General features: G+C 50.0%; 2 protein-coding genes across 3 annotated transcripts; both read left to right on the top strand.

Annotated features, from left to right (window-relative positions):
• The first annotated feature begins 810 nt into the window (after positions 1-810).
• Positions 811-10,970, top strand: Armc12 (armadillo repeat containing 12). 2 transcript variants are annotated; one of them, XM_032889172.1, is made up of 6 exons: positions 811-974; positions 1,820-1,965; positions 2,241-2,375; positions 9,586-9,759; positions 9,965-10,036; positions 10,459-10,970. In XM_032889172.1, the coding sequence occupies exons 1-6, from the start codon at positions 812-814 to the stop codon at positions 10,789-10,791; spliced, it is 1,023 nt and encodes a 340-aa protein (XP_032745063.1). In that variant the 5' UTR covers position 811; the 3' UTR covers positions 10,792-10,970. The 2 variants fall into 2 exon arrangements, with proteins under 2 accessions (XP_032745063.1, XP_032745064.1); XM_032889173.1 differs by having other exon boundaries at positions 812-974; positions 10,489-10,838.
• Positions 10,971-20,199: 9,229 nt separating this feature from the next.
• On the top strand, positions 20,200-23,032 carry Clpsl2 (colipase like 2). The gene is made up of 3 exons (XM_032888312.1): positions 20,200-20,315; positions 21,051-21,173; positions 22,811-23,032. The coding sequence occupies exons 1-3, from the start codon at positions 20,229-20,231 to the stop codon at positions 22,904-22,906; spliced, it is 306 nt and encodes a 101-aa protein (XP_032744203.1). The 5' UTR covers positions 20,200-20,228; the 3' UTR covers positions 22,907-23,032.
• The last annotated feature ends 367 nt before the right edge of the window (positions 23,033-23,399 follow it).

The raw sequence follows: 23,399 nt of genomic DNA, 5'->3' as shown, positions 1-23,399 counted from the left end.
AGCCTGAACTAGGTGATATTTCCCTTCAAAAATAAAAGAGAGGAGGTAGAGAGGGCTCCTCGAAGTTAAATGCCCTTGCTCTTCCAGATGACCCTAGGTCGGTTACCCGCAGAGCGCACACATCACCCAGCTCGCCGCTGTCACTCCAGCTCTAGCAGGTCCAACGCTTTCTTCTGCACGCCTCAGGTATCCAGTGCATGTGACTTTGACACAAGTAAATTAAAAAGCCAGGCATGGTGGTGCACGCCTTTAACCCCAGCAAGGGGAAGGCAGAAGCGGGCAGATTTCTCAGATCTGGGTTGGCCAGCCAGGGTTACACAGAGAGACAAACAAGCACTGACTGCTCTTCCAGAGGTCCTGAGTTCAGTTCCAGGCAACCATCTATAATCACAACCATCTATAATCAGATCTAGTGCCCTCTTCTGGCCTGCAGGCACACATGCAGGCAGAAAACTGTAGAGTGTATATATAATAAATAAATATTTTTAAAAACCCCATAAAACTTTTCAGTGGTTTTCTGTGCTAGGCAAATGCTACCTCTGAGCCCTACTCCCCTCCCTACCTTCTACCCCTAGAGTCTCTGACTTCTCTGAAGCCTCCCAAAGCAGCATCTTCTCTCCTCTAGGAGCACTCGGGGCCTCTTACTTCCCTGAGGGCCATCCTTGACCCCGTCATCTCCAAAGTTTCCTTTGTTGCCTAGTTCCAATTCTAGCACTCTGGTTCTGGGCCCTGCCAGGGTTCTGGTTCCGGAATGTTCTCTCCAGGTGCCTTGGGCCTAGCTCCTACCTAGCCACAAGGCAGCACTGAAGACATGGGTAAGACCATTCCCTCGTACCTGGAGCAACTGGACCTCCGCAAAAGCTTCATAGGCCTGGCTACAGGCGCCGGGGCCATATACCTGCTGTACAAGGCCATCAGAGCTGGCTTAAAGTGTCAGTCACCGCTCTGTTCCGACTCACCTATCTGCATTGCCCGTGAGTATCCAATCCCTGGGGAAGAGAGCTCTGCCCCAGGAGGTACCTGCTTCTAAGGCTTCCCCTTCCTTCTTTCTCTTCGCCAGTCTGCCTCAGTTTCCCTCCCCCTTCCCAGCACTAGCAAGGCACGGCTGTAGAAGCTAGTTTGGGAGTCTCTGGGTAGCAGCTCTCTGTGGAGCCAGTCTCCGGGAACTGTCCACCCTGCTCCCTCTCTCTCTCTGGTCTATGTATTGGAAACTGAAGTCAAAAACTTGGTCAGGAACTGGAGACACTGAGGGAAAGGAAAGTTGAGGGACCTTTTTGCCCTGAGTTTCCAACTAGGTCATGGGGTACTTTAAATGTTTATCTTATGTATTTGGGGGTCTTGCCTACCTACGAGTACTGATGTAACGGACAATTGTGAGCCACCAGGCGGTTGCTGGGATTTGAACTCAGGACCTCTGAGAGAGCAGCCAGTGTCCTTAACCACTGACCCATCTCTCTAGTCCCCCTAGGGTACTTTTGTGCCATCAGGAAAAGGGTCACTAAGTTGAGACACGTTGGTTGCCAACTGCCAAGAGTATCCCGATGAGAACAGAACCCTACCAGGAAAGTTGTAACTGAAAAGACAAAGGAGCGACCGACAACGCAGACAGCACAATAGTAGACATGGTTCTTGGTGTGGTGCACACTTGGTAGGGTAGTCCGGGAAACACGCCACTCGGCAGACCAAAAGTTTCCATTTTAGGAAAAGCCTTAGACCTCAGCTTCCCTCCTTACCCCGTTTTCCCCCTCCCCCCACTTCCCAGCCCCTTGCTTTCCTCAATGAGTCCGTATCCCTAACTGTGGACTGGGGTGTTGTTTAGGCCTGGCCATCGAGAGAGAGCGCCACGGGCGGGACTCGGGTGAGATTCGAAGACTTCTCCACTCTCTAGAGTGCAAACACGATCCGTATACCAAAAGCATGGTCCTTCATAGCATCACCCGCTGCGTGTACTTGCTGGAAGCTGAGGTGGGCGGGGCTGGGCTGGGCTGGGCTGGGCTGGGCTGGGCTGGGCTGGGTTGGGCTGGGCTGGGCTGGACGGGCATGGCCGCGCCCCTCCCTGTCAGTCTGGTTCCTGGCTTAGAGTTCACCCCTAACCCCACGACTGCCTGGACAGCATCCTCAAACCTGTCCCTCTGCTTGACGGTAGCATCAAAGGAAAGATGACCTCAGAGACTCAGGGGACAGCGGGGCCCAGGACACCCGCCTCTCCTGTCTCTCCCACCTCTCTTCACACACTCTAGGCCTCTGCTTGTACATTGGATGACATCAATTTGATCGCTGAAATGCTGGATGACAAGGACAACAGTGTCAAAATCCAAGCTCTGAACGCACTTAAGGCCTTCTCTGGCATCAGGAAATTCAGGCTCGTCATTCAGGCAAGATGGGCAGCGTGTTCCCCAGAGTTTGGGTCCTTTAATTTGGTGATAGCCGGGAAGTTTGAATCCGAGTTTTTAACCCGGAAATAAGTGGGGGAGACAGTGGTCAGCTTCGTCCCACGCCACTCTAGTCTTCACGAGAGAGCCTGATGGGCCTGGACTCTCGAAGGGCAGATTCTTAGACACCAGCGCATAACCAGGCTGGTTGTGAAACTGGGGTTACCACATTTTTCCTGCTTTGTGTGTGTGTGTGTGTGTGTGTGTGTGTGTGTGTGTGTGTGTGTGTAGCCCTGGCTGTCCCACTGTCCTTAAATTCAGAGATCTGCCTGCCTCTTCCTCTTTTTTTTTTTTTAGCGGAGCTGGGGACCGAACCCAGGGCCTTGCGCTTCCCTAGGCAAGCGCTCTACCACTGAGCTAAATCCCCCAACCCCGCCTCTTCCTCTTGAGTGGTGGAACTGCCTGGCTTTATACATATATATTCTATATGTGTGAAGCGGAAAGGAAAAACAATTCTAACGAAACCCAGGGGCAAGCTGGTTCAGTGGGCATTCGCTTCTAAGCCTGACAACCTGATTTCAATTTCCAGGGCCCCACATGGTGGAAGGAGAGAACCAGCTCCCACAAGTTCTCCTCTGACCCCCCCTACACACACACCCCATGAGCACATGTATGCAGCACCTTCTCCCATACGGCAGGGAAAAAAAAAATACCCTTCCCTAAATGTGGCCAGCCCAACAGCATGGTCATATAAGGTCCCCTCCTCGACGGGTCCTCCCCTCCAGAAGGGTTCGACCTCACGTTCGATGCTGTAATGCAGACACCCCGTGCATTTTGCGGCGTTTCTGACAAAAGGTAGACAGGTGTGTAAGCACGGGTTTGCTGTGTTTGACCTGCGTGCTCTGGGATATTGTGTCTTAGTTGCTTCAGGGACGACACCTGCCAGCTTAGGGGAGAAAAGCTAAACTCTGGTTTGAAACCATCCATCTGTGGTCTGTGTTCTTCTGGGTTTTGCCTTTACAAAAGGCTGAGTCTATCCTTACCTGGCTGTCTTGTTTCCTCCTCCTGAAACCGTGGTCCGTTTTGTGACTACCTCAGTGTTCGTCCACTGTGGAATATTTGCATCTTCCCTGGTTTCTTGATCTCCACACGCAAGGACCACAGGGCATGCAACCTCCTTGCAGTCCCGGGAGCGTCCCTGGAGACATTTGAATATTTCACATTTTAACATTTCCCTCCCGGTTAGTTTTAGTCATCAACCCTCAACTGAAGGGTTCCCTCTACCAGAATGTCCAGAATGTCCTGTCTGGTGATTGGTGTGGGGGGTCAGCCCACTGTGGGCGACACCATCCCTAGATGGGCACCTGGGCTGTATAAGAAATTCGACTGAACGGGAACCAGTGTGCGAGCCAGAAAGCAGTCTCCCACGGTTCTTTAAAAAAAAAAAAAAAAGCAAACCTTCTTTATTTTATGTGGATGAATATTTTGCCTGGTTGATTGATGGAAACCAGAAGAGGGGCCAGATCCTGGAACTGGAGTTCGGGGTGGTTCTAAGCCACCGTGTGGTAGCTAGGAGTCCTTTGCAAGAACAGTGCTATTAAAAGCAGAGCCATTTCTCCAGCCCCTCCTGGAGATTTAAGACAGACCCATTCCTCTCCAACATTTTCAGTCATGGTGTTAATCACACACACACACACACACACACACACACACACACACACACACACACACACACCGCAAACTAGGATTGTTTCTTACACGCAAAACAAATTGTCTGAATCAAAAGTTTGGGCTGGAGGTTTTGTGTATCTTTGGAATCTTAGCATTCAGGAGACTGAGGTTAGAGGATCACGAGTTTGAGGCTAGCCTGGGGCTCTAGAGTGACACTTGGTGGCTCCCTCTGCTTCTCCCCTTAGCTCTCTCTGGTGCCCGAAAACTGAGCCTCCCAGGTCCCCTGCTTTTATGAGAGACCCTGGGTTGCCACCCTGCCAGGAATGGATGCCAGCCTGTGGCTCTGTGTTGGGAGGGCTTGGCTCCTTCTATTTAGAAAGTACAAGCTGAACTAGCCTGGACCCTGCAGCTGCGGGGGGGGGGCTGAAGGATGTGGTAGGGTGGGGGCAGGGGGGTTGGGGAAGTGGGGGGGACGGGGGGGGGACTTCCTCTGCTTCCTCATGGCCAGCTGCTACTAGACATACCACCTAGGCCTTCAAGTGGGCTTCTACCTATCTGCCCTTCTTTCCCAATCGGATCTCCCTCTACATTTGAGCATGAAGTTTGCTTTGGCCATGGGCCATGCCTCTTTGTCTAACCCCAACCATTTAAAAGGAAGCTCCAGGGGCGCTCTCTCTCTCTCTCTCTCTCCCTCCCTCTCTCCCTGTTCTTATACATACTCCTCCTCCTGCCCTGCCCCAGACTCTCATCTACTCACCTACCCTCAACTCTCAGGGGTGGGTGGGGCGGGGCAGGAAAGGCTTGCTCTCACAGGTGGGGGGGGCAGCTCACCACTGTAAGACCAACTTGGACTTGTTTGGTGCCCCTTCTCTGTCCAGTATCTTAACCCTCAAAACTCAAGATCCCTTTCCTCACTGGTCTGTCGGGCCCTGGCTTTTGGGCACTGAGGTAGTGGTGAAGAGAGAAGGATGCCCGTCTTTGTGGGCTTTATATCCTAACAGTGCGGGGGGTGACACATGAGGCAGAGGCACATGTGTTACATGCGATTGCAGTGGTTTGTGGAGGGCACCAGGCTAGGCGTGGTGGCTCACTCCTTTAGCCTCCTCAGCAAGGAGACAAAGGCAGGGGCATCTCTGTGGGTTGAGTCCAGCCTGGTCTACATAGAAAGTTCCAGGACAGCTAGGGCTATGTAGTGAGGCTCTGTTGAGAGAGAGACAGAGACAGAGAGAGACAGACAGACACACAAAGAGACAGTGAGAGACAAACAAATAGATACACAGATACACAGACAGAGACAGAGACTGAGAGAGACAGACAGACACAGACAGACACACAAAGAGCAGAGAGACAAACAGAAACGAAAATACAGAGACAGAGAGACAGAGACAGACAAACACAGAGACAGACAGAGACAGAGAGACACACAGATACACAGAGAGACAGACACACAGAGACAGACATTCAGATAGACAGCAGATAGACAGACACAAAGATAAAGACAGAGAGACAGAGACAGACAGTCAGACACCCAGAGACAGAGACACAGAGAGAGACAGAAACAGACACAGACACACAGAGACACTCAGAGACAGAGCAGGCAGACAGACATACAGACACAAAGATAAAGACAGAGAGGAGGGGCATGAGGAAGTTCCCACTCTTCATGAAGATTACAGTTATGAAGGAAGGGATCTTCCATTACCTCCATGGTGAATTGACACCAAACACTTGCTTTTTAAAAGAACTAGGAGTTGGGGATGTGGTGCCCAGGTGAGGTCTGCCTAGTCTGCGTGAAGCCTGGCTCCACGCCAATCACTGAATAAGCTAGGTGCAGCCGGGTGGCACATGCCTGTGAGCCAGGCACTCAGGGGGTAGAGGCAAGAAGGAGGGGTGGAGAGGTTAAAGGTCAGCCTCAACTATAATAGCAAACTGAGACCAGCCTTGGCCGCATGAGACACCACCTAAAACACAAGCAAAAGGCCAAACAACCACAACAGACCACATGTCTAATAAGGGGCTTCAAGATTCTACACAGAGGCCTAGTGAGGGAGCTCCTGGGGGCTATCTGCTGCTAACAGCCAGGACGGTGAGTTCCCAAGGTTATCCTCTGACCTCCATTTAAATTCTCCCCATCCCACTGTGTACAACATGCTAACACACACACACACACACACACACACACGTAATCATAAGATTACAAAATTGAAATTAAGATAAAAGAATACGGGCTAGAGAGATGGCTCAATGGTTAAGAGCACTGTCTGCTCTTCCAGAGGTCCTGAGTTCAAATCCCAGCAACCACATGGTGGCTCACAACCATCTATAGTCAGGTCTGGTGCCCCCTTCTGGCCTGCAGGTGCATACATGCAGGCAGAAAACTGTATGATGTATACATAATAAATAAATGTTTTTAAAAAAAAGATGAAAGAGTACATAAGAAAATAAAAATTAGTTGACAAGGGCCAGAGAGTTGGCTCAAAGGTTAGAGCACTGGCTGCTCTTCCAGAGGTCTGAGTTCGATACCCAGCAACCACATGGCGGCTCACAGCCATCTGTAACTCTAGCCCCATGGGCTCCGATGCCTTCTTCTACTGTACCTACATGAAGACAAATCAACCATATCCATGAATGCACAAATCTTAGAGAATTAGTCCAGAACACCCAAGGCTACAAAGACGTAACAAAACTAGGTTCCTTCCACACTGCGGGTGAGGATACAAAATGGAAGCCATTCTGGAAATTAGCTTAATAGTTTCTTAAAACATTATGGCCTGGCAGTGGTGACACATGTCCTTAATCCCAGCACTCAGGAGGCAGAGGCAGGCACATCTCTATGAGTTGGAGGCCATCGTGGTCTATGGAGCAAGTTCTAGGACAGCCAAGGCTATATAGAAAAACCCTGTCTCAAAAAAGACAAAACAAACATTAAATAGATATTTATTGACTGGTAGTTGCACTATTCCCAGAGGAATATAAACTTATAGCTGCCTAGAAACTGTGCACAATTCCTCATAGCAGCCTCATTTCAAATCAGCTCAGAGTAAAAAGCTACCGAAAGTCTTTCAGTTAGGTGGGTGGTTAAACTGTGGTATATCCATTCAAAGGAATACTACGCAGCAACCAAGAAGAATGACAAGTCGCTACATAGGACTTGGACAGATCTCAGGCATTACATTGAACAAGGAGTAGCCAACCTCAATAGGCCACATGAAGTTTAATCTCATTTATATGACATTCTCAAAAGACTGTCCAGTTGGAAAACAGGTCAGCATTGGGGAATAGGCAGGTGAGTGATGACTGTGAGGGGTCCCACGAGAGAGACCCCTGGGACAGTTTTGATGTGATGAAGTAACGTTGGAGGCAGTGGTCATTACAAAGATCTGTAATAAGATGATGCAGACCTGGCACTCACACTGCCAACGCCATCTCTAATTGTGGTATTGAACTGTGATTGGGTGAGAGGTATACAGGAAAGAGCAAGTGGATTCTTTTGCAGCTTCCTTTGAATTTATAATTATACAAATAAAACATCAATAATTTATTTAACATTCTAAACTTTATTATAAAAATGTTGCAAATATGCATGATACTTTTCTTTGTTGTTTTTTTTTTGTTTGGTTTTAGTGGTTTTTTTGTTTTGTTTTGTTTTGTTTTTTTGAGACAGGGTTTCTCTATTTAGCCCTAGCTGTCCTAGAACTAGCTCTGTAGACCAGGCTAGCCTCAAACTCAGAGATTCTCCTGTATCTGACTCCAGAGTGCTGGAATTAAAGGCGTGAGCCACCATACCCAGCTATTTTTCTCTATTATTTCTTTTTGTAAAAAATTTATTTATTTTTGTTAATTTTTTAATATTTTTTATTTTTTATTTATTTTAATTTTTAAATTTATTTTTTATTTTATTTTTTAGAATTTTTTATTTTATATTTTTTATTTTTAAAATTTTTTAAATTATTTATTTATTACATATAAGTACACTGTAGCTGCCTTCAGACTCACCAGAAGAGGGCATCAGCTCATATTACAGATGGTTGCGAGCCACCATGTGGTTGCTGGGAATTGAACTCAGGACCTCTGGAAGAGCCGCCAGTGCTCTTAACCACTGAGACATCTCTCCAGCCCCTTATTTTTAAATTTTTTTAATGTTTCAATTTACTTTTATTATTAGTTTATAATTATTTAAAAATAAAAGATATGGTGCTGGAGAGATGGCTCAGTGGTTAAGAACAATAGCAGCTCTTCCTGGGGGCTCAGGTTAAGCGATCTTGTAGGAATTAGGGAAGTGACCTGTGACTGAAGGGAAAGAGTTCTCAGCAGAGGGAACAACCCATGGGAGCCGCCTTAGGCAGGTGAGCCCTGAACCGCCAAAGCAGAAGCCAGGACGTGAGGGTTGAAGGTCAGGACAGGAGCAGAGGGAATGAGGACTTAGGCAGCAGCTGAAGGGGAGGAGAGGGATTGGCACCTCCAAGGCTGGGGTGTTCTGAAGGAAGATGCAGGGGGCAGGATGGAGGCTACTGTTGCAGAACTCCAACAGGGGAGGGTTGGAAGAGGAGGGTAGGAATGGGGATGGGTAAAAATCAATTAGGCTTTGTGCAGGCAGTTTCTGTAAAAGTACAGATGCTAAATGTTTTTAATTGGCTGTGTATACATATGGGTGGGTGCATGCACCCATTTAATGGGCGTTCCCATGGCATGGAGCAGTCCTGAAGGTCAGCGGTCAACCTGAAGAGGTCGGTTTTCTCCTTCTACCTTCTGGGCCTTGGGGGTCAAATTCAGAAGCTTCTTGTCACCTTGATTGTGTGCCAACTCACCAACCCTTTTACCAGATGTTTAAAAATCATTGTGTGTGTGTGTGTGTGTGTGTGTGTGTGTGTGTGCCCGCGCGTGCTCGCGGACTTGCCCCACAGTGCACTATGGAGATCAGAAGACAACTCTGTGGAATTGGTTCTCTTCCCCACCACCTTTACCTGCGTCCCAGGGCTCTAACTCCGGTGAGTCAGTAAGCTTGTGCCACAAGCACTTTGCCTACTGAATCATCTCATTAACCCCCTTTTTGGTGGTTTTGAGGATAAAACGCAACAAGATTTTCTGAGGGATGGGAGAGAGAGACAGAGAAAAGGAGAGAGAGGCAGGCAGAGACAGACAGATGGACGGACGGACGGAAGGAGGATTAGAGAATACTTCAGCTTGGGGCTTGGAGGGATTGTGGCACCAATGGCCAGGATCAAGGAAACAAGCTTGGGTAGGAAGGTGGGATTAGCAGGTGAACTGGATGACCTTATGGAGGGGATGAATCAGAGAAAAGGAGGCTGGGCAGAAGGTTTAGGGAGACAGAGATAGCCCAGAAAGGGGAACAAAAACATCTATGAGGTGGGAGTGGCTAGCCGAGGCATGAGGGTGGGTAGCTAATCAATGCCTTGGCATTTCCAGTTCCAAGTAGGAAGGATTATCTCCTGGGTGCTGGGCGGGGTCAGTGAAGGGCGACACGGAGCCTAGTGTGTCAGGGAGGTCACCATATGAGAGCAGACCCATTTCTCCACCCCAGGAACATTGCATCAAGGTGCTGGAACTGATTTCCACCATCTGGGACATGGAGCTGCACGTGTCTGGCCTCCGACTGCTCAACAGCCTCCCGCTACCTGACTACGTTCATCCACAGCTGCGGCGGGTGATGCCTGCCTTGATGGAGATCATACAGTCAGACTGTGTTCTGGCACAGGTGCCCGCCCTGCAGGACCGCGGCTCCGCCCCCAGCTAGGTCCCACCCCCAGCTAGACCCCACCCCAGCTAGGCCCCACCCCAGCTAGGCTCCGCCCCCACCCCACCCCCAATCCTGGAGCTGCAGGCAGAGGGAAGAGCTGAGGTTCAAGCCACCCCTGCTGAGGCCCAGACCCACCCGCCCTCTCCTGCTGTTCCTTATTCAGGTCCAAGCTGTCCGCCTCCTGAGTTACCTGTCACAGAAGAACGACCTCCTCTATGACATTCTCAACTGTCAGGTGAGGAAAGGTAGAGGGGGACTGGTGACGTGCTGAGGCAGGGGTCGAGTTTTGGAGATCATTTTCTTAATGTGCACGGGTTGTCTGTGCGGCGCCTGTGAGTGCAGGGCCGGTGGAGGCCAGCAGAGGGCGTCAGATCCTCCCAGAACTGGAGCTGCAGAGGCGTTGCGAGCCACCACATGGGTGCTGCAAAAGCAGTCAGAGCTTGTCACCCCGCCCCATCCCCAAACCCCAGCCCTCGTCTCTCCGGCTTCACACACTGTCTTAAAATTAATCTCAGGAACTCCACTCGCGTTCTCTGATCGTGATCCAATTTCTCTGGCAAACGCGGCTCCGTGAGAGAGCAGAGACCGTGGGAAGCCAAAGCTGAGAATTTGAGAAGGGGCAGGAGCTCACCGGGTCTCTCCCATTCCCCACTATAGGTGCGTCCCAACTTCCTGTGCCTCCTCCAGTGTTCGCAGCCGGGCAGTCTGCTATTCGAGGTGCTGGTGTTTGCCGAGCGCTTGAGTGAGGGTCGGAACGCCAACCACTACCGAGCAGTAAAATGGCATTACAACGAGCAGTCCCTTCACGAAGCCCTCTTTGGGGATGAGTCCAGACTGGCAGACCGACTGCTTTCCCTGGTCATCCACCCTGAGGAGGAAGTTCAGATCCAGGCCTGCAAAGTCATAGTGAGCTTGCAGTGTCCTCAGGACCTGGGATGCCGACCCTCTGTCTGCCGACCCAGCCATTCCTACTTTAAAAACGGAGAGTAACATTAAGGAGATCCAATAAACGCGTACGGGAGGGAAGCTTGAGGCTTCTGGAAGCACGCGTCTGTCCGTTGCCTCCCAGGGCCTGGGTGGAGGCTGGCCTCCGCCTAGGCTGTGGCCCAGCACCCCAAACACTTTCTGTGTTTGGGAGACTGACCCGCCCTTCTTTGCTGCTCTTCAAATCTGTTTCCATTTGTTCTTTGAGGTGTGTGCGTGCACGCGCGCGTGCCCTAGTGTGTGGAGGCCCCCTAGCTCGACGACAGGATCGACTTCCTGGACTTTATTCACTGAGGTGGGGTGTCTCGGTCAAACCTATGGTTAGACTCGCCAGCCAGGTCTTTCTGGGGATCCCCTGTCCCTGCCTTCCAAGGCTGGAAGGACAAGCCCTCGCCCTGCCCACTTCGCATTTGCATGGGTTGTGAAGAATGTGAATTCCAGTCCTCCTGTTTGCACCATAAGCACTTTGACCCGCAAATGTCCTTTAAAGCCTGGATGTGGGGTCTGTCATTTCCTGTGAGCACATAGGTGCTGTGTGTGTGTGTGTGTGTGTGTGTGTGTGTGTGTGTGTGTGTGTTTAATGGAACTAGATAGAGTAACAGATGGTTGTGAACCACCATGCAGGTACTGGGAATGAAACCCGGGTCTGCAAGAGCATTAAGTGCTGTTAACTGTTGAGCAATCTCTCCAGTCCAGTTCTCTGCCTATGGCTCAAGAATCTTCCCCAGGGGGGCTGGAGAGATGGCTCAGCAGTTAAGAGCTCCGACTGCTCTTCCAGAGGTCCTGAGTTCAATTCCCAGCAACCACATGGTGGCTCACAACCGCCTGTAATGGGATCTGACGCCCTCTTCTGGTGTGTCTGAAGACAGTGACAGTGTACACACACACATACATTAAATAAATAAATAATAAATATTTTAAAAGAGAATCTTGGGGTTGGGGATTTAGCTCAGTGGTAGGCGCTTGCCTAGGAAGCACAAGGCCCTGGGTTGGGTCCCCAGCTCAAAAAAAAAGAAAAAAAAAAAAAAAAGAATCTTCCCAGTTCCCCTACTGGGAATGGTGGGCCCTCGTGGCGGTGGCCCTGTGGGAGAGGGGGAGCCTAGCCTTTTTCTGACCTCCTGTTTTGGTGTTCTGCCCCTGGTCACATGACCCCCCTGGTGGGACATGTTACCATCCACCTCCGGCCCTCACCAGATGCTAAATCAGTGGGGCTTGCCTCATTCTGGATTGAGAACCTCCAAAATGATGGGCTTAAGACAGGTCTGGTAGGTTGTGGCTCCAACCCCAGCACTTAGGAAGCAGAGTTGGGCTGACGTGTGTATGTGTGCATATGTGTGTATATATGTATATGTGTGTGTATGTATATATATGTGTATGTATGTGTGTGTATGTGTGTGTATGTGTATATGTGTGTAAGTGTGTGTATATATATGTGTATGTTTATGTGTGCGTACGTGTATGTGTATATGTGTGTATGTGTATATGTATGTGTATATGTGCGTATGTATGTGTGTGTATATATTCTTATACACATGCACACATGCACTCTGTCTGTCCTATTTCTCTATAGAACCCTAATACAATGAATGCCCTGTAACCAAGGACCTTTTTGTGTTCTTATCCTGTGTATGTCTGTCTGCATGTGTGTACACACACACCACAGCACATATATGGAAGTCAGAGGACAAATACGGAGCAGAGTTAGTCTCTCCTTCTGTCATGTGGATCCCAGGATTGAACTCAGGTCGTCAGGCTTGGCAGCAAGCCCCTTTACCTGCTGGACCATCTTGCTGGCCCATCCTTCTTATTCATACCACATGTACTGTTCAAGTCCTGGCAATAAAAGACCCACAGCACCCTCCAGGACCCCCACCAAGGAGGACCCCATCGTGACTCTGGAGTATCAAACAGGGAAAGGGACCGTGGCTCTCTTACCTTCCTCTCAAAGTTTACATCAATGGATACAGGTGCTTGCTGCCAAGTCTTAGGATCTGAGTTCAATCCTCACCAATCCCATGGCAGGTGAGAACTAGTTCCTGAAAGTTGTCCTCTGACCTCCCCATGTATGCTGTGACTGGACTGTCCACATTTAGTAAATCTCATTCTTAAAGGAAAAGTATTTTAGTTATTTCGAAGTAGGTTTTCTCTTGGGGATTTCAGACTTTCACGTCTTTGAGAAGAAACACTGGCATCCCGGGCAGGTGGTAACAATGCTGGCACAGCCCTCAGACTCATGACGGATGGTGGCTAGTGTGGCCATGTAGTCTTTCTCTACATTTTGGGGATTTTAAAACACCCAAAGAGAACCAGCTACCCAGTTCTGGATAGTGGTTAAAAGACAGAGGACCAGGGAGAAGCCGGAGGACCCAGTCTGGTTCTAGCCCCAGAACCAATGTTAAAAACCCCAGGTCTGGGGTTGGGGATTTAGCTCAGTGGTAGAGCGCTTGCCTAGGAAGCGCAAGGCCCTGGGTTCGGTCCCCAGCTCCGAAGAAAAAAAAAAAACAAACAAACAAACAAAAAAAAACCCAGGTCTGCAGTGGTCCAGGGGCTGCTAGGCAGCTCTGTGACCTGACATGCCCCTGCCCAGGGGGGTAACAGAGCCAAAAAGAGGCCCTGGGAAAGGTTCTATCATCAGTCAGGAAAATACAAACTTAAGGGAAGAGGGGAACAAAGGGGCAAACAGACCGAAGTGGCTGATGTACAGATCTGCTCACAGAAAGGCAGACCAAGAACAAGAGTCCAGCCCACCTCTGCAGCAGAGGAGGGAGAAGCCACAGGTTGTGTCTGTCAGGCCCTGCGTCCCTCCTTGTAGAGTCCAGAAGAATTTTTTTTTTTTTTTAGATTTTTTTTATTTTATTTATAGGAGTGCTCTATCTGCATGTACACCTGCACACCAGAAGAGGGCATCAGATCACACTACAGATGGCTGTGAACCATCATATGGTTGTTGGGATTTGAACTCAGGACCTTTGGAAGAGCAGACAGTGCTCTTATCCACTGAGCCATCTCTCCAGCCCCCCAGAGGAATATTTTTACCAACTCTTTTGCACATGTGAATTTTTTTTTTAATATTTTATTTATTTATTATATATGAGTACATTGTAGCTGTCTTCAGACACACCAGAAGAGGGCATTGGATCTCATTACAGATGGAAGTGAGCCACCATGTGGTTGCTGGGATTTGAACTCAGGACCTCGGGAAGAACAGTCGGTGCTCTTAACCACTGAGCCATCTCTCCAGCCCACATGTGAATTTTTTTTAGTAGTTTTAGAGACATTTTTAAAAAATATTTTATTTATTGTATATGAGTACACTGCAGTTGTCTTCAGATACACCAGAATCCAATACAGATGGTTGTGAGCCACCATGTGGTTGCTGGGAATTGAACTCAGGACCTCTGGAAGAGCAGTCAGTGCTCTTAACCACTGAGCCATCTCTCCAGCCCTAGAGACATTTGAAGGAAGGAAAAAAAAAAAAAGCTGGGTTGTGGCACACACTTTTCATCCCAACACTAGGGAGGCAGAGGAAGGTGGATCTCTCTACGTTTTAGGCCAGCCTGGTCTACAAAGCAAGTTCAGGACAGTCAGGGCTACACAGAGAAGCCCTGTCTCAAAAAAAAACAAAAATAAAACCAACCACCAACAACAAAACATTTGTAAAATGGAGACCAGGGAATCCCACAACTCCTAATTTTTAAGGGTAAATGATTTGTTAAGGGGTGAAACCATGGAGTGAGAGTCAGCTCAGTGGTGAAGGGCACATCTTGTTGCAAAGAACCCAAGTTAAATTCCAGGCACCCACGTGGAGGCTCATTGCTAGGGCACCAGACCCACATGTGATGCTCGAACACACACGCAGGCAAAACACTCATACACATCAAATAATAAAAATCTTAAAAAGGGGGCTGGAGAGATGGCTCAGTGGTTAGAGCTCTGACTGCTCCTCCAGAGGTCCTGAGTTCAATTCCCAGCAACCACATGGCGGCTCACAGCCATCTGTAATGGGATCTGACGCCCTCTTCTGGTGTGTCTGAGGACAGCGACAGTGTACTCACATACATAAAATAAATCTTTAAAAAGAAAGTTTAAAAATAAAATCTAAGGAAAAAAGGTGAAGTCACTTGCTGGTAGCTTAGCTTTTGTTAAAACTAGGGGACAGTAGGACACTGAATTGGGGAGGCTCTGTCTCTGGAGTCAGAGAAACATCCCACCGAGGGCACTGTTTATATCCTACAGCAGGGAGCACAAAGCACGCTCAACTGCACACTGGAGTCTCCGTTGTGCATTTGTGGTTGCACTGGGTTTGGTTTTTTTTTTTTTTTTTTTGTCTGTTCGTTTTCATTGTTTTTTGGGGGTTTTTTTGTTTTGTTTTGTTTTGTTTTTGTTGGTTTTTTTTTTGCAGCTGGAGAGACGGCCGTGGGTACTGGAATCTGCAGCTCATATTTTTGGTTGTGAGCCTAGCCTCTAGCCGCTGAGCCATCTTTCCAGCCCGCGTCTGGAATATTTTAAATTACATCCTGTCTTCTGTTTCCTATACAACCTCTGACTGGTTGTATAGGAACAACCTGGCCCTGCCAGGACTGTGAGGCTATGGTCGCCGAGGCAGCCTGTTTCCCTAAAAACTGTGGTAATGAGCTGCGAATGACGGGGAAACTTGAGAATGCACCGCGTGTGCCATAAATCCGTGAATCATTCATTCAGCAGAGGGAAGGTTCTGAGCGCCTGACTGTTATGCGAGGTCTCATGGGAGACTTGCCAAGCTTGAGGCGGGGCCGTTGCTGGCGTAACCGTTCTGAAGGAACACTATGTGACTCTGGAGTTTTGGCACGTGTGTGAAGAACTGAAGTGTCCGTCTACTGATCCACAACCAATAAAATCTCAGATGCGGGGGTGGGGGCGGGGGGGAGGTGGGACCCAAAGCAGCAGTAACATCAACAACAACCAACAAACAAAACAACAAAAACCAGGGCTGGGTGGGCTGGAGAGATGGCTCAGTGGTTAGAGCACTGACTGCTCTCCCAGAGGTCCTGAGTTCAATTCCCAGCAACCACATGGTGGCTCACATCTGACTGGTTCCAAGAGCCAACAAGTCTGACCTCTGAAGGGCACAGGACACAGGACACATGTATGGCGCACAGACATACATGCAGGCAGAGCACCCAAAGACACAAGAAGCAGTAACGACGGAACCCCAGGCGCAGGGTGTGCTTGTGACTACAGAATTGGGGAGCGCCAGTGGGGGATCTTGGGGCTCACTGACAAACCAGGTTCCCATACGACTCTCAGGAAGGTGAGAGAAGCCACAGGCTACCCACAAAGTCACATGGGCAGTCTGAAGATGCTGAGGTGCTAACGGGATCATGAGTGAACCCCAAAGCATCCCCACGTCAATGTCTTCTCCCACCAGCCTGAAGAGTGGGTTTTTCAGAGCCAAAAAGCAGCCAGACTTCGTTCCATTCCCAGCCAATATACTCTGACCCAGGTCCCAGGTCCCTGGCTCCAGGACATGTGAAAATAGGGCACAATTGAAGGTGGCTGGAATCTCAGATGGCCCCATGATCCTCTCTGCTCCTCTGAGGGACCAGTCAACAGGCCTGATTCTGATGCTCACTTGCAAAGCAGGCGCACCTGGTCCCATGAAGAAGTTCTGCCCAGAGGACCTCGGTCCCCAGCAGTTCAGACGGTGTGGCTCCCGCATACACTGACTGAATAGGCTAAAGGGAGGGTGTCTGCTGAACTTTCCAGAAGTGGGTGTGTCTGTCTGTACCTTCTCCACAGTCAGCTCTGTCACTGGCTCTCGAAGGTCAGGTCTGCTGCCCTCTTTAGGACTCAGGGTGAACTCAGCCACTGGGTGAATTCAGCTGCTACATAAGTAATCCCTCCATAACGAGTTCTCAGGCTGGACCTGTATGACTGCTCCATTGCGTCCGCAACGCCATCTGAGCGTCAGGGAGAATCCAGGAGAAGTCCCACGATTGGCTGGTAGAGACAGACAGATGGCTACATGGCTACAATAAAAGTGGTCAGACGGGGTTGGGGATTTAGCTCAGTGGTAGAGCACTTGCCTAGCAAGCGCAAGGCCCTGGGTTCGGTCCTCAGTTCTGAAATAAATAAATTAATTAATTAATTAATTAATTAAAAAAAAAAGTGGTCAGACAAACCAGGGGGACCCAGTGCAGTGGTAGAAGAATGGGTGTTCCACCAGAGGGCAGGAGAAGCCCGCTGATGGTCATCACTAGCAGAACTGGGTGTGGTGGCTCACTCCTGAAATTCGCAGTATTTGAGAGTCTGAGGCAGGAGGATTGCCATAAATTTGAGGCCAACCTGGACTACATAATGAGTTCCAGGCCAGCCTGGACTACAAAGTAGAACCCTATCTCAGAACAAACAAAACAAAACAAAAAACCCACCACCCCTTTAATTCTAGCATGCAGACAACAGAAGCAAGTGAACCTCTGTGAGTTCGAGGCCAGCCAGCTGCATGATGAGAATCAATCTCTTTCCCTGAAAGGACATGAGGTCTCCACAGAACCTCGCATGGGGGAGAGACACTTCAGGACATCTGTGTGTCTAGGTCTTTGCCATCCTGGTTTTACATGTGTGTGGATGCAGAACTGTTGCTTTGGAATTTTCCATGTAAAACGTTAATTAGATTTGGAGGCTCAAAGCTCTGGGTTCAGTCCTATAGCACCACACGGAAACTGGGTAGGGTAGTATAACCACAGGTCACAACCTCAAAACTCATAAGGCAGAATGCGGGGTGTGTGTGTGTGTGTGTGTGTGTGTGTGCATGTTTGTACCCGTGCAGGTGTGCATGTGCGCGTGTGTGTGTGTGTGTGTGTGTGTGTGTGTGTGTGTGTGTATGTGTGCCTTGTCCCTCCTCTGGAGGTCAGAACAATTTGTAAGAGCATCCCCTTTACCATATGGGTCCTGGGGATTGTAAACAGCTTTACCCAATAGTTCAAGACCCGCCGGAGGACTAGGAGACTGATTTTAGAATAAACAGTGATAATAAATGACATTCAATGTTACTTTGGCTTGAGTCCCTTTCTCTTACTTCTTGGTAAGGAAGGAGTCTTCACTGGCAAAAGGGCTGGGTATCAGTATGTGTTGTTGTAAAAATATAAAAATAAAAATGTATTGTGGTCTTTTATCCCGCTTGGTCCAGCACCTCAGTGCCCCAGATATCTGCTAGATATCTGGGCGGAAACACATCCCAGCCACACACTTTTCCTGCACTCAAACCCTCACATAAAAGAACACACAACACAATAATCTTAGATCCAATTGATAAGATATAATTGCCCACTTAAACATACAAAGCCCGGTACTATCCATCCCTTAGGAACATTAATAACAACCTGTGAATACACAGAGCAGAATCTCAACATCACCTGCCACCTTGTCCTGCCACGGCTTCTCTGCCCCTCTCCTCCGCCCTGTCTCCTCCTCTCTCCCCTAGTCTCCTCCTCTTCCTTCAAACTTCTCTCCCGCCCATCCTTCCTTCTCCTCCAATGACAGGCCTCCTTCTATGCTGTACCTGCCCCTCACCTGTACTTTACAAATTCAATGGAGAGGTGGTTCTGGTGAAGTCACCTGAGTTCTGAGTCCTTGACTAGGCAGCTGTCCTTGGGGCAGTGGAATTAGCATCAAAATACAGATAACTTCAGGGCAAACCACAACAAGTAAGGTTCAGACTCATGGGGTAGGGGAAGGTAAGGAAGAGACTTGAGGTCAGAGAACGCAGGCATCCACATATGGGCAGTCTAAGTAGAACACCAGCTCCCGGCTACCCCAAGGTTGTGCGAACATATCTCACTTGAGCATAGAGGTTGCACAGAACTCTCTTTGGCCCTGCTGAGGAACTCCGTGGCTGTAGACTACCTTTCTAGAAACAGTACCCTGGGGGTTGGGGATTTAGCTCAGTGGTAGAGCGCTTGCCTAGCAAGCACAAGGCCCTGGGTTCGGTCCCCAGCTCCGGAAAAAAAAAAAAAAGAAACAGTACCCTGCTTTTGATACTGTTCTAGGTCAGGTTATGGGACAATATACCTGGACGCTAGGTAGGACTGTCGACCTTTGTGGTCCGGGGTGACTGCAGGGGTTAAAGGTCAGCCAGGTCCAGAGACCAGCTGTGTGAGCTCCGGTAGCTTCTTCCGGGTTGCTTGCTCTGAGACCTGTGGGCCAGCAGGACCTGCAGGAGGGATAAGGGCACACTGCATGTCCCAGTCCTGCCCTGCCATGCCACGGGAATGCGAATGGGAACTGAGGGTGTGGGCTGGGAGTTAGCACCAGCTGGCCTTCAAGGCTGCTGTCCTCATAGATTAGGACAACCAGCCTCGTCCTGAACTCAGCGTCACAGGTGAGAGTCCCTGATCCCAATACTAGCCCCTCAGCCAATAACTTTTCTCAGAGAAGCCGCTGCAGCTGGGCTCTGGGTCCCAGTCAGCTTCCCGGTCAAATATCCACCCTGAGTTCTCTGCTCTGCACGCCACCACACGCACGCACGCACGCACGCACGCACGCACGCACGCACGCACGCACACACACACACACACACAGTTGAGCTGAGCCCCTCTTCTTGGGCCTCTCTCTGCTTTACACATTCTCCTGCCTCACCTTTATCCTATCTGCCCCTTCCAGGAAACCCCGTCTTTCTGCCGCAACCCACGTCTCCATTACAGTCAAGTGTCTCGCTCACGTGGTGCACAGATTCTTTGCAGCCCTAGGCATTCTGGGTAGGAACTTGCTACTGACCTCTTTCCTTCCAAGGGCTCTCTAGCCCTGGTTCCTTGGTGAGCTCGGCAGCTCTAATCCCTCCCCCCTCCCCGCCCCCCTCGAAACTCGCTACTCTTGAGATGAGTAAGAAAAGAAGTTGTCCTTTATAAACAGAAGTCTGGGGCTGGAGAGATAGCTCAGCGGTTAAGAGCACTGTCTGCTCTTCCAGAGGTTCTGAGTTCAATTCCCAGCACCCACATGGTGGCTCACAACCATCTATAATCAGGTCTGGTGCCCTCTTCTGGCCCGCAGGTGCATACATGCAGGCAGAAAGCTGTATGATGTATACATAAATGTTTAAAAAAAAAAATAGGGGTTGGGGATTTAGCTCAGCGGTAGAGTGCTTGCCTAGCGAGCGCAAGGCCCTGGGTCCCCAGCTCCGAAAAAAATAAATAAATAAAAAATAAACAGAAGTCTGTGTTTCAAAGTAGCCCGTATAAGGCCCCTGGGCTCCAGAGCACAAACGCCTCATTAGTCCAGAACCTTTCCTCCCCTCCAGCCCCTCCAGAGGCTGCTAAGGACCAGCCTGGGAGTCAGCAGTCCTTGTCCCACATCTACTGAAGAGGGCAGTCTGTGATCACTGGGCCCACGCTGGCTGGCTCCCACCCCCACAGAGACAGGGACTTATCCCCAGCGCATTCAGGGAGTTTGCCACCACCTAGGCCGTCATGGCCTTCACCCAGGCCTTGGTCACGGTGCTGGCTTTTCTTGCTGGGACCCTGCCACACAAATTCGAAAACTCAGACCTTAAAAAGGTGAGCATTGCCCTTGATGGGCGCTGGAATGGAAAGGTGGGGCCTGAGGGATGTAGGATCCCGCCCCCGGCTGGGTAAAAGGGGACCGGAGGTACACTTCACAGCCCTGGTCGGGTTTCATCCCCTTTCCTGGACTGGAGACAGTGCCCCTGGCCCAGCCCTTGAAGACAGTGCTCTCATCCCTGGGCTCACCACCCTTCCCCCGCTATCCCAAGCCCTCTCTACCCGCTAATTCTGGGGTTTCCTTCTCCAAGACCTAGGGGCTCTTCTAAAGGTAAAGTCTTCCTCTCCCCTTTCTTCCCTCCCTTTTTTTTTTTTAATTCTAAAAGTTCCTTCCCTCCCTCCTATGTCTGTGTGCCTGAAGTCAGGGACATCTCAGTGGACTCTGTTTTCTCCTCCCATCTTCACTCGGTCCCGGGGGAGGGAGAGGGGATTTGAATTCAGGTCCCACAGCTTGCACAGCAAGCACCTATGCTGGCTGAGCCATCTTGCCCCCTCTCTCCATGCCCACTAGCTATTAGATTTGTGGTCTGGGAGCCATGGGGGTGAGATGGCCGGATGCGCAGCTCCTGACTCTTTGGGCTCAGTCAAGTCCAGCTTCTGGAAGGGGTACATTGGGCAGGGTGGGGTCCGCGGTGACAATCTTATGACTTCCCTTTGCTGGACCCCAGGTTCTTGGGCAATGCCAGGACCTTCTGTAGACAAGAGCTGGTGACCAAGGGGCTATTTCTACAGGCCAACGGAGACAAGTGTGTCCACCACAGCCAGTGCTTTAGTGACTGTTGCCTCATAGACCTGGAAAGAAGCGGGGCCTTCTGCGCCCCTAAGTCCCATGTAGGCATGGCGTGCTTGCCGCAGGTGAGACACCGATAACCGGGAAAGAGTTGGAGAGATTACAAAAAAAGACACAAACAGATGCCTCTGCTCCTTTCTTGGAGTGCCCCACCCCCACTACCATATTCTTTCTAAGTAACATTCCTACCCGCTGGGCTGCCTCAAGTATGGAGAACTTGCAAAGACTCATTGAGCCCCCTCCCTCCAGTGACTGCACATAGTAGGTGCTTTCTGCACGCATCAGATGCTCGCTAAATGAGAATCTTTTCCTTAACCTCTTCTGAGGTGAGAAGGATGGGAGATACACCTACCTGACCTAGTGCCCGCGTCCTGGTTACCTGGGAGGGCTGCAGGGCTGGCTCAGACCTCAGCTTCCCGGATCCAAGCTTACATCCCAGCTGCCCGGGCTCTTGCCTTTAGGACAGCTCTGACCTTCTGTTTCCTTATCCAGTAAGTGGGACTAATGTGCGTCCATCTTGAAGTGGCTGAGAAAAGTTCACAGGGCTCGTTCAAGCACGCCGTTGTTAACTGGAAGACGCAAAGGCACAGAAGGTCTTCTGCCTACTCCATGGTCCTGAGCCCAAATAGCCTCCATATCATGACTTGGTCCACTGGCAGAGCCTAAAGGACCCAGCCAGGGCCCCACTGTGGTCTGGAGAATCTCTTTATTAGTGGCCACTCGCTATAACGTGGAGATGAGAACTGTTCTAGTTTGCTTTCCTTCTTTTTTTAAAAAAAAAAGAAAGATTGATTTATTATATATAAGTACACCCTAGCTGTCTTCAGACACACCAGAAGAGGGCATCAGATCCCATTAAAGATGGTTGTGAGCCACCATGGGGTTGCTGGGATTTGAACTCAGGACCTCTAGGAAGAGCAGTCCCTCTAGTTTGCTTTCTGTTGATGTGATAAACACCAAGACCAAAAAAAAAAAAAAAAAAAAAAGCAAAAAAAAACCAAAAACAAAACAACTCAGGAAGGAGAAAGTGTGTTACTGCTCACACTTCCAGGTCACCGTCCATCACCAAGGGACATCATGCAGGAACTGACTTAGAGACCACAAAGAAACACTGCTCAGTGGCTCACCCCTTAGGCTCATGTTTAGCCTTTCATCTCAGGTTCACCTGCCTAGGGATGGTACCGCCCACAGTGGGCTTGGCCCTGCCACGCCAATCCTTAAGACAATCTCTCCCAGACCCGGCCATGGGCCAAGCAAAGGGAGGTAATTCCTTTACTAAGGTTCCCCCTTCCCAGGTGACTCTATGTTATGTTGTTAACACAGCCGGGATGAGGGTGGGGGAGGGGAGAGAGATGACTCACCTGTGAGGAGCATTTGTTCTTTCCAGGATGGGGTTCCATTCCCAGCGCCCACATGGTGGCTCACAACCGTGTGTTACTCTAGTTCCAGGCAATGTAGTGGGCACACAGACATATTTCAACATGCAGGCAAACATGTTAAAAAAAAAATGTAAAAAAATGAGAAACCAGGGCAGCTGCTCTCCACCGCTGGACAGAGGAGGAAAGGGAAATGTCACAGGCTGCGTTCATGGTCATAGGATGTGGAGCCTTGGGTTGGGGCATCTCCTGCCACTATTAACACTCTTACCCCAATCCCCCCACAAGTGTAATCCCCCTCAATTCACACCCTTCCTCTCCTACAGACCAAGCGGAGCCTGAACATCCTGTGTCCCTGTCGAATTGGCTTGAGCTGTCATTCTAAGGACCCCATGTGTCCCCGCCGGTGTCAGATGATATAGAGGATGAAGCAGGCTGCTGGTGGCCACAGCTGCTGCACCCTCCCTTTCCGGGTGTCTCCCCCATCCCCAGGTGCCACGCCCATCCCCACCCCCACCTCCACTCCTGAGGATTAAAGTCACTTCCTGGCTCTGGTGTCTCTCTGCCCTTTGTGGGAAAGGCAAAAGGGGACGCTGAGGCACGAAGAGCCTCTCCGGGACTTGTTTTCGCCTAAAGCCTTGGTGGGAACAGGGATGGAATGGATGGTAGGTTTTCTGGGGAGGGGTGGGACTGAAGATGAGGCTGGGGGTGTGTGGTAGGGAGATACAGAGCGGGGGGGAATATTTTGTGGGGGGGAACAAAAGGGTGGGGGGTCACTGGGGTGTGTTCAAATGTACAGATGCAAGAACGTGGGCTAACAAGACGACCCAACTTGCTGAGATGAGGCACGTGCTGCCAAGCCTAAGGACCCGAGTTCAATCCCCCCGGGTGTCACGTGGTTAGGAGAGATGGAAT

This window comes from Rattus rattus, chromosome 18, assembly GCF_011064425.1.
Source record: "Rattus rattus isolate New Zealand chromosome 18, Rrattus_CSIRO_v1, whole genome shotgun sequence".
Lineage (NCBI taxonomy): Eukaryota > Metazoa > Chordata > Mammalia > Rodentia > Muridae > Rattus > Rattus rattus.
Note: the sequence above shows the minus strand (reverse complement) of the source record. Positions and strands in the feature narration are given on the sequence as shown.